At 35.7% G+C, this 9,954-nt stretch overlaps 1 protein-coding gene across 1 annotated transcript in view; it reads right to left on the bottom strand.

The window, feature by feature from the left end:
• Nucleotides 1–6,709: 6,709 nt before the first annotated feature.
• The window catches only part of LOC145685312 (mannan endo-1,4-beta-mannosidase-like), a 150,781-nt gene continuing 147,536 nt past the window's right edge, over nucleotides 6,710–9,954 (bottom strand). The window contains exon 7 of the mRNA XM_081757684.1: nucleotides 6,710–7,355. Coding sequence (XP_081613810.1) covers nucleotides 7,203–7,355 — 153 coding nt within the window. The 3' untranslated portion in view covers nucleotides 6,710–7,202. The remainder of the gene's footprint in view (nucleotides 7,356–9,954) is intronic.

Genomic DNA, 9,954 nt, shown 5'->3' with positions numbered 1-9,954 from the left:
ACACTGGATAAAGCGGTAAACTATAGTTTAGCCCCTCCCTTGATCATATCGTGGATCCGCAACTGTACAATAATAAAGAAATACACAACCGAATCTAGTATCTCTACAGCATTTTGCACTGTTTCCCAAATTTTACACTGTCCATAATCCCCTCCGGTTGAACAATTTAAACCTGAATCATTAGTAAAATCTTGACTTCGAAAAGAACATACAAGTGTAGATGGTGTCAATAACATGAAAGAGACCAAATAGCATTTAACCTCCAGGGACGAAGGCATTGTATGGGGTCTTATATTTTGCTGTACCATATTCAATTGTTTCTTCCTTATGCATGCGTGTGTTTTCTTGTCTTAATGCATGTAAATGCCGGATTTTGACCATGGGCAAATTTAGGGGATATCTGCTGTGGGAACGGAACTACCAGGGGTCCGGAATACTCCTCAATCGAGTGGGGAGTTCGTGGTTTTTCCCGAGGGAAATTGTTTAAAAATATACCCTCGGTTTTTGCTGGACTCGTTGTTTGACCATTTTCGTGTATAATTCTTTATCACGCAACATAAGGCGATAATTTTTACTTTTCTAATTCTTCCTTGCCAATTCCTTTCTTTCCTCCCCGATACCCAGATAGTGTGATCACCAAGAGACGTCATCTCTCACACATGACAATCTAACGTGGCCGTAGATGCTGAAAGCCCAGAAATCTAATTTTTAATACTAATCCTAATCCCTCTCAATACCCTTTCCTTCTTACTGCGGATATTGAAGACTCGGGTGTTATTGTCAGGGTTGGCGTAAGGCATGTGCGGTCGCACATATGCGATCTTGGAAGGGGCGCCGAAATAAGAAAAAAATATTTTTTAAAAATAATATGGTAAAAATTAAAGTTTCTGTGTAATTTTGAATTCAAATTAGCCATTTGAATATGTTAATAAATTTTGTTTAACAAATTAAATTTTGGTTGAAAGTACAATAAAGACAGTGACTCCAAGCGCTCCACTCCGTTGTTTTGACAGAACTGAACAGTTGTAGATAATGAGTCACATGTCACAATCACTATCACATGTTTATTCTATCTGCCGGGTCGACGTCAGGGCTCGGCCGATCGTTCGCCACAAAGCACTTGCAATGGCGACTGTGCTGGCTGCATATCTTGTTTTGCTTGCTACTTGCTACAACAGGTGGCAGTTATTATCTTGCATGAGTCGTAAGCTAGTTGACGTCTGCATATAATTAGTTTTGCGTTTTGTGATAAATATTAGTTTTGTGTTTTGTGAATTGTAATAACTCTATTGGTGATGTTAATAAACTAAATAATATTTTCCAAACTTTCTGGATGCCAATATAGGAAGCGCATAGCTAAATATATACTAGAAGAAGCGGAAGCCAGTGCAAAATAACTATGCAAGTATTTATCAAAACTATAAAAACCCTGTTTCTAGTACAGAAAATGTAGCCATCGGCGCAAATCTGTCTTCAACATTGTGGGGAGGGGGGGGAAGTAAGACCGTTCCAATCTTCTTCTTCTTCTTCTTCTTCTTTTTTTTTAAGTCATGTTCAAAATATTTATAAAGTTGAAAAACAATGTTGTAAAGGTTCAAGAGAGCAAAGTTGACTTCAACATTGGGAGACAACTCTGCTCATTGTCTCACCTTCTCCCCTTCCCTTAGAATAAGCAGATTTGAATCATATTGCGGTAGATGAATCTGATTTCTGAGGTGAACTTGTTTTATATCAGGCGGTGTAGATGAAATAGTGGTACATATCCGTATTACAAATCAGTGCCGTGAACACATTCTGAAATCTGAATACACGCATGTTTCTACTTAGGCAAAAACATATTTCAAATACGATTATTGGGGGGACAGTACCCCCAATTCCAAGATTAGTGGCATGTCTCCCTTCATCCCCCGTATTTGCGCCAGTGAATGTAGCTACGAATAACGTAGCATTAGCTGACGAACCGAGGCTCAGAGAAAAAGGCGAGCACTCGAAGAGAAAAGAACTACAACTACCAGAGTGTAGAGAAAGTTAACAAACTGAAACTGGTATTCATGAAATCGCAACAAATATAGCTGATGAAACTTGTCAAGGTCAAGAACAGTAACTATAACTCATTCATTGGAAGAGCAAGAAAATAATGGCCCCAGATCGGCGGACATTACGGTTTCATTTCCATTAGAAGATCCTGCTACATGGTCTACATATTTTAATCCAAACAATCGTGATGCCTTATAGCTGAAGGGTCATTCTCGCCACATTTACAGATATCCCAAAGAGGGAACAAGATGTTATTTTCTAAGTATTTTATTATTGGCTGGCTCCAAATGGTGAAAAAGTTGAGACGTTGGCTATTATATTCTCAACAAAACAATAGTGTTTACTGATTCTGTTGTAATATATTGAATAGACCCTACTGCACGTTCCAATAAAACTTTATCAGATCAAATTGAAAACTGTGACTGGCACATTGAACTATACTGACACGTCATGAAACTTCCCCTAATCATCTCAAGTGTTATGAAAGATGGGTGAAGGCGGAAAGGAGACTGAGCACAGTTAAAACAATTGATACCGGTAATAACAACCAGAAAATAATTGCCTAAGAAATAGAACGAATGTTCTTAAACGACTTCTCGTCATAACACAATTCTTACCCAACACCAAATGGTTTTCGGAGGAACAAACTAAACTCTATATAACATAGACAATGGAAATTATTTAGGGCTTGAACTAACTGCCCAATAATCCTGTAATATATCTAGAGTATTTGCAAAATGAAAAACAAAGGTGTAATATTAAGTAATTACCAAGTAAATCTTAATTACCAAATAATTAAGAGTAGCCTGTGCAAATAAGAGATAGATATGATATAGATTTATTACAGTTTGTTGAAGATGTATTATGATTTAAGATTATCAAGATATGAAGAAGTATTTGTTAAGATAATAAAAAATATGGGCTACTTCAGGTTGATCCAAAAATGCATGAATACGCGATCCAAACTCTTTGCTAATAGCTCAAACAATTTGAAGATCTTGAGCAAGATGTGGGACATTGATTGTAGGCCTGCAATATGTAAGATATTTGAATCTCTTGATTTGAGCATTTATAGGCTCTGCAAGCCAACGAACCATGGTGAAAAGCCCAGGGGTTCAAAAATGATGGCATATAAACTCGAAATTGTGCTCCTTCTAATGCAGCCCTGGAATGACGAAATCCTCAATCCAGAACAAAAATATCATCAGGTTTAAACAGCTTCTTAAACCAACCTGACTCCACCAATTCCATTAAGATTTTGGCCAGGAGGCCACAATGGAAACGATTGTAGAATCAATCCATTTGTTGAGGTGATCATCTTTGGTTTCATGAAGTTAAACTTTTTCTGCTCGCCCCACGTTTTTGTCTGGAAAAAGTAATTGCCAGACTCCTCCACGTAAATATATGTCTCGCCACAGATTGTAATGATTTCTTCGCCAAGAACACTATAGAAAGTGCCTGATATCTCTGAAGTATTTTGCCTAATGACTTCGCGAGAGATTTTTTCCATGCCGATATGATCGGGAACATAGTGGGATACAAGGATCTCTTTAGCTTCTCCAATCCAACGACTGACCGTAGGTTGGAAGATGTGCCAAGTACCGCATAGGACATGTGCTACTATCACTACAAAGGTGGAAATGCCCTCCCCGCTGGTCCAATGTCTAGCACGCCCGCCTTTGGTATGATCTCTCACTAGTTTCACCCTGTTCCTCCCGAAGTTTCTTTGAAACAAATTGCATGTCATGCAAGTGCTCGAACGGTTCTATACTAGACATACTTTTTTTTCTTTCGTCTACCTTTGTTTTCTTTCCAGATATCTAATTTTTAAAAAAATCTTCGCCCCATTACCTATGCCGATATTTCAGCTTAGCGCTATCCTCTATCGATGCTTCTCATATATGTTAAATATGGTTGTATACTGATCTTATTCCTATATTGATTTCATTCCTAAAAGCTCTCAGTTTATTTAAATCACCAATGACACTCTTAACTTTGGTGCTCTTTTTGATAAACTTTCTGAGGCTTTAGAGCGAAAATAACAGTACCTGTAGATAGGGCTTGACGAGTACTTCCTATTACACCTATTGGTCAATGTCTACGTTCTGGAATCCTTGGCAATGGAATTGTGAATAAACCTTTTTGTCGCCACCCGCCTCTCCAAATCTGCTAGATTTAACGACTTGTCGCCATGATTGACAATACTACTTTTCCCTCTCGTATTTGAAGAGGATTCACTACATCCTTACTCTATGTGAGGATTAGGTACAGAGGGGAAAAATCTCATTATACTTGCTGTCTTTTAAGACACAAATAAAATGTGAAATTATGAATAAAACCCAATTCCTAATAAGTATTTACACTTTAGCTTTAGTAAACCTCAAAACGTTACACGTTTGACATTTTGTCTTTCTTAGCTGGGCGTAGAAGTTTTCAGACGACGTTTCTATTGTATGATCTTTTCCATGGAAGCTCTTGTCACGTCATAAGAAGTTAGTATGTTGGTGTTTCTACCTTGGACTTTGAGATTATTTAATATTTCAAAAAAAAAAAAAAAAAAAAAAAGTCAGCGAGATTTGAAAGAGAAAATTCAAATATGTCATCAGCAAAAGAAGTATAAAGTAAATCTTTTCCTACACTTAGGAGAAATATTTCCACATCTGACTTTAGCTCGTACAGCCTACTTAACATATTATCTTTCGACAACCAACAAACATCGGTTTGGAAAAGTAAAGTTTTATGTTCAGCACTGAGGTCATCACATAAAGCCTCAAAGAGACGAGTATCCAGAGTACTTGATAAAATTAACTTTAATAGCCAATGGTAATGCTACTCCAGATTTTCTGGTAAAGTTTTTGCAGCTATGGTTTGTCTGTGAATTAAGCAGCATGAACCAATAACTGTAGGATTTATGTGCTTTGCCAGCTTTATAAATCCAGACCGCGAACCTAACATTGCTGGAGCTCAATCAGTACATATTCCTACAACTCTGTTCCAAGACAAATAATTTTAAATAAAAAAATTACTGATAGGGGAAAAACAGAACCTTTGGATGATGTCTCCAAACTTTTTGTAAACAATGTTTTTTTGCATTAAATTCTTTTCATTTATAAATCGAGAGTACATTATTAAATGACTGCACTAAGATATGCCCTTGGAATTATCACATTGCAGGGCAAAAAGTGGAGATTTTTACGTTTTCAACTTTTTTAAAATTCAAGGCCATTTCATTAATTGTATGTTTCACAGCATTGTCTGAAATATTTGGCTCATTTTTTCTATCTTTCTTTCCCAAGTCCAATTTTGGTTGCCTTAAGTATAGAAGGTTTGATAAGAGTTTCACTAATACTATTAGCCTTTTTATCTTTGGCTATTAAAAGAGAAAGTTCATATGATGCTTCCACCATCTTCTCATTTTGCTTGTGAAAGATTCCAGAGGAGTCCATACATTTAAGCGAGTTTCCTTTTACAATAAAACAATCTTTAGATTTGTCTTTGAGGACTGGATGTACTGTTGACGAATGTCTTCCAATTGGACAGGACGGAGAGCATCATTGCAAAGGACAGCATGACATATAACACATTGAAATAGTTGAATAGGTGTACTATCTTTTTCAATGAACGTAAAACCATACCTGATGTAATCTTTACTATACAATCTTCTTTTTAATCTGAAAGCTGTCATTTTACTTCACACATACACTGACACAAAAGAGAAATTACGAAATCAATACAACATTTACAACACCATAAATTAAACTTCTCAGGTCAGTACACCGGTCTGAAAACTTAATGAAGCAAACTCAGGCCGCAAGTTCGAAATTTTTAATAGCCTTCAATTTCAATTTTACTCCATATTCAGTGTAATATGCAAGATATTCTCCTGTAGATAGGGAAAGAAATGTTCGAATGATGAGAATGACAGAAAACTGGAATAAATTCATGAATGGGTACTAAGATTTACAAACTTACTTCTTTCAATTGCTCCAGATTTGATATATTCAGTTGATTTCAACCATTTGCTAGCTTATATATAACCAGTATTTATACTTTAATTTCATATGAAGAATGTAGTTAAATAATAGCTACATTATACATACACAATGAATTATAATTTCGTTTATATATGGCACTCATTGTACAATCCGCAGAAAAAAAAACCTGCAACATGAACATGTAAGTTTATTGTGAAACTACGCCTAACAGCCCAGGGAATCAACGTAACGTCTAAGTGGCTCGAATCACGCCAAGAGAAACCTCGGCGTCCTCCCCTGCACACTTATTTTGGAGCAAAAGACTTTGTCGTTTCACAACAATCGTAAATGCTCATGTAGGTTTTTTTGCTGCGGACTGTACAACACGCTCGGAACAATAGATATAAATCTTAAAGCGGGGGCATTTCTCATACATCAACTGGACAGCAAAAACCCGTTTCAGTACTCCACTAGGTTCGCGACTGTCATATCTTGGTTGAAATGTTGCGTGTAAGTTGGGTTGCATCTGTCCAGGCGTTTTATGATACCAGCAAAAGTACTGAACATGACCTAGTGGAGTTGTATCAGTCAGCGTGGAATTACCTTAGTTGTTGACTGTACAATTGCTATTTTATCATAGCAATGCCGGTCAATGACTGACATTGTTTCTACAAATACTGATTCTTAACATCTGTCTCAGGAATCACTAATATGTGTTTGGCCAGTATGAATGGATTTTAGATGCGAAAGATATAGCTGACCAATATGAGCTTTCAAAATACCGGTAATGTTTAATTTACCTGAGAAGTCAATATTAGCATTTTTTAAAAAGAAACAATACTATTTTAGCTCTGTGGCAACATACCTCTTCGTTTGAAACTATGATACATTTCACATAACATTTTTACGATCAACTCGTTAACTTAAATACAGGTAAAGAATTTAAATGATCCAAACAGTTTTAGAAGAAAGAACAGGGCTATTAATGATTTAATTCTTTGTTACATTCTCTCCATTTCAAAACCTTGACACATTTCATACACCATTCATCTTTGCAATCAACTTGTTAATTTTCGACTTACTAAAAAGAATTGTATTTGGATAAAAAGTTTTAAAATAAAGAGTAAGGTTTTAAGTTTTTGGGTTAGTTTCGCTTCAAAGGTTTGTGTTTTAGACACAATATACTATAAGTTATTGTTTTAATGCGCTTGTTAAAACTTTAATAGCAACGAGTCCTCCGTTTTCTTCATCGTCGTATTTCCTGATGTGTTCAAAGCCTTCCTGTTGAACGCTTTTAGGGTCAGAACAGCTGTCTGATTCGTTATATTGCCAGTCAAGTGCTCCCTAGAAAAAAGATAATACTAATCAATTATCTACATGAAATTTAGTCATTATTGAGTAAAATTGTCCCATATGGGTCAAAGCTCTCATCGCTCCTAATTAGATTTATATAAAATCGAGAATAAATGAAACTAATCGTTCTTAAACACTTACACTATTGTAAGTGCACAGTCCGTCTACTAAGTTTCCAGATTGGCAATAGTGCTACGCGACCGATACTGAAATCTGGTGATGTAAATGGTAATTAGTTGGCTTAACTTCTGACGAACATAGTGTGAAAAGTTCGTTGTTTTCCTGTAGCAGATGAGCAAGTTATAGTGCTTCAAGTGAGATGTTGCACTATGTATCGTCATGAATATGAAAACAGGACAAAAGATTAGCAATTAAATTTTGCGTTATACTTGGTAAAAAAAATGCGGCAGAAACTAGGAATGATCAATACTGCACATGGAGTTGAAGCTCTTTCACAAGCCAATGTTTTCAAATGGCATGCTTGGTTGACGGTCGTGCGGATGTGACGGATGAACGTAGTAGCGGGCGGCCGATGACTGTTCGAACTGTGAACATCTCGAATCCGTAAGACACAAATTTTTTGAAAATCGTTTCCAATCACTGAGGATAATAGTTGAGGACCTGGATATTAGAAAAGATATTGTTAGGAAACTTGTTGAATAAGATTTTTTTTTTTTAAAGAAAAAAAGAACTTTGCGCCTGAATTGTGGCATACTCACTAATTGAGGAGTAAATGGATTGGTGAATTTCTACGAGTCGTGAGCTGATGGAAATAGCAGACAAGAACCCTGATTGTTAAAAAAAAATCATGACTAGTGACTAGTCACTATTTCATGCTTACGAGCCTTCCACAAAGCGTCAATCAGGAGGCTTAGTTGTTAAAGCTCTTCTCAACCGAAGAGAAGTGCTTTCAGAAGTCACACGTGAAGACGATGTTGGTGGTGTTCTACTAGAAAGACGTGGTTCACACACACAAATCAAATCCAAGAGTCACATCATTACAGCTGCGATTTACAAAGACATTATGCATCAGTTGTTGAAGAGATTTCAACGTGCGAGACCGTTAGTTCTTAATTCTCACCAGTGACTCTTCCTCCATGACAACGCACCTTATCACAATGTGATTCTCGTTGAGCAGTTTTTGACTAAGAAACAAATTGGCCGCATCAACCATTCCCCGTATTCTCCAAAATTAGTTTCAATACACTTCTTTCTGTTCCCGAAGGTTAAATCCAAACTGAAGGAGCAGAGGTTCGTCGCCACTTCTGACATCCAGCAGGATGTTAACAGTAAACTGAAAAGGGTTACACAACAAGACTTAGAGAAGGGAATCTTACAGTTCTACACCCGTGCCCACTACTTGTATCGATAAAGACGGGTTGTATGCAGAATAATATGTGGTTGGACTATTCTGTCTTTTATTTCTTTTTTTATGCAACCAGTCTAGAAACTTACGAAATGAACTGTGTACTATAAATTTATGAAATATGAACAAAATTGCAAGAGTGCTTTTTTTAAAAAAAAAAAAAAAAAATCATCCGAAAATCACCCCATGAATAAACTACCCCTCGCAATACTTTCAGCACAAATGATTTATACTATATTGTAGGATTATTAATGAAATATCTACTTATGAAATATAAAGTAAATCGTATGCGTCATTTTTGAGTAATTCATTCGAGAAAAAACAACCACAGAATAAGCTACACCTTCTCGGTTTTCCCCAGAAAAATAACATACTACATGATAGGGTTACTTCTAAAACAACGATTTATGAAATATAAACGAAATCGTTACAGTTGTTTTAAGAAAATTGTAATTTCTTATTTTTACCTTTAAGTAAACCACCTTACCTATAGGGGTATAAAGAAAATTCGAAAATTCCTCTGAAGGATCACGTAAAAACGTTAAGTGTAAAATTTGTTTGAGGTACACTCATGTCCAAAATTATTGTCACATGTCTATAAATATGTTGTTGTATCAATATACCTAGGTAATTTGATAACGAATTCGCCCGGTATTTCTTATAATGTTAGTATTGTATAATTGGCAAAGACATGTATATGGCAGCTTTCATGTCAAAAGAGCAGTAAATAAGAAGAATGAAGCTAAAATAAAATTTTCTTGTCCATTTAGCAACATTTGTTTTACTCATTCTAATTTTCGTATTTATAATTCTTTTCCTATGAAATTTACCACAAATATACATTTCCCGATTATACAAACAGGTATCAGTATTAAAAGTACCCTACAAAATCATTATCAAATTGTATTCTTGCAAGGAGACAGTTATAGATATGCGGCAATTATTTTGGACATGAGTGTACGTTGAAGGGTTGTGGTACGTACGAGGAAATAAGGGAAGTTCGTTGAAATCTCGAATTAGATTTTTTTCACGATCACGAAAGTTTTTTGTCTCTTTTCGTCACTCGAAAGTAAAAATGCTAGTATTCCATCAATTTGACTTTTTTTGAATAGATCACAACAGAAAGTAATTCTATACTTATTACTTTTAATTTATTAACAGCGAAATATTGACAAAATATGAGAGTATAAATGATTCCTTGTTTATTGACTAAATTCAGAATTT

This window comes from Thermobia domestica, chromosome 5, assembly GCF_964235325.1.
Source record: "Thermobia domestica chromosome 5, izTheDome1.hap1.1, whole genome shotgun sequence".
NCBI lineage: Eukaryota > Metazoa > Arthropoda > Insecta > Zygentoma > Lepismatidae > Thermobia > Thermobia domestica.
The sequence above is the reverse complement of the archived record's forward strand: the minus strand, read 5'-3'. Positions and strand labels throughout refer to the sequence as shown.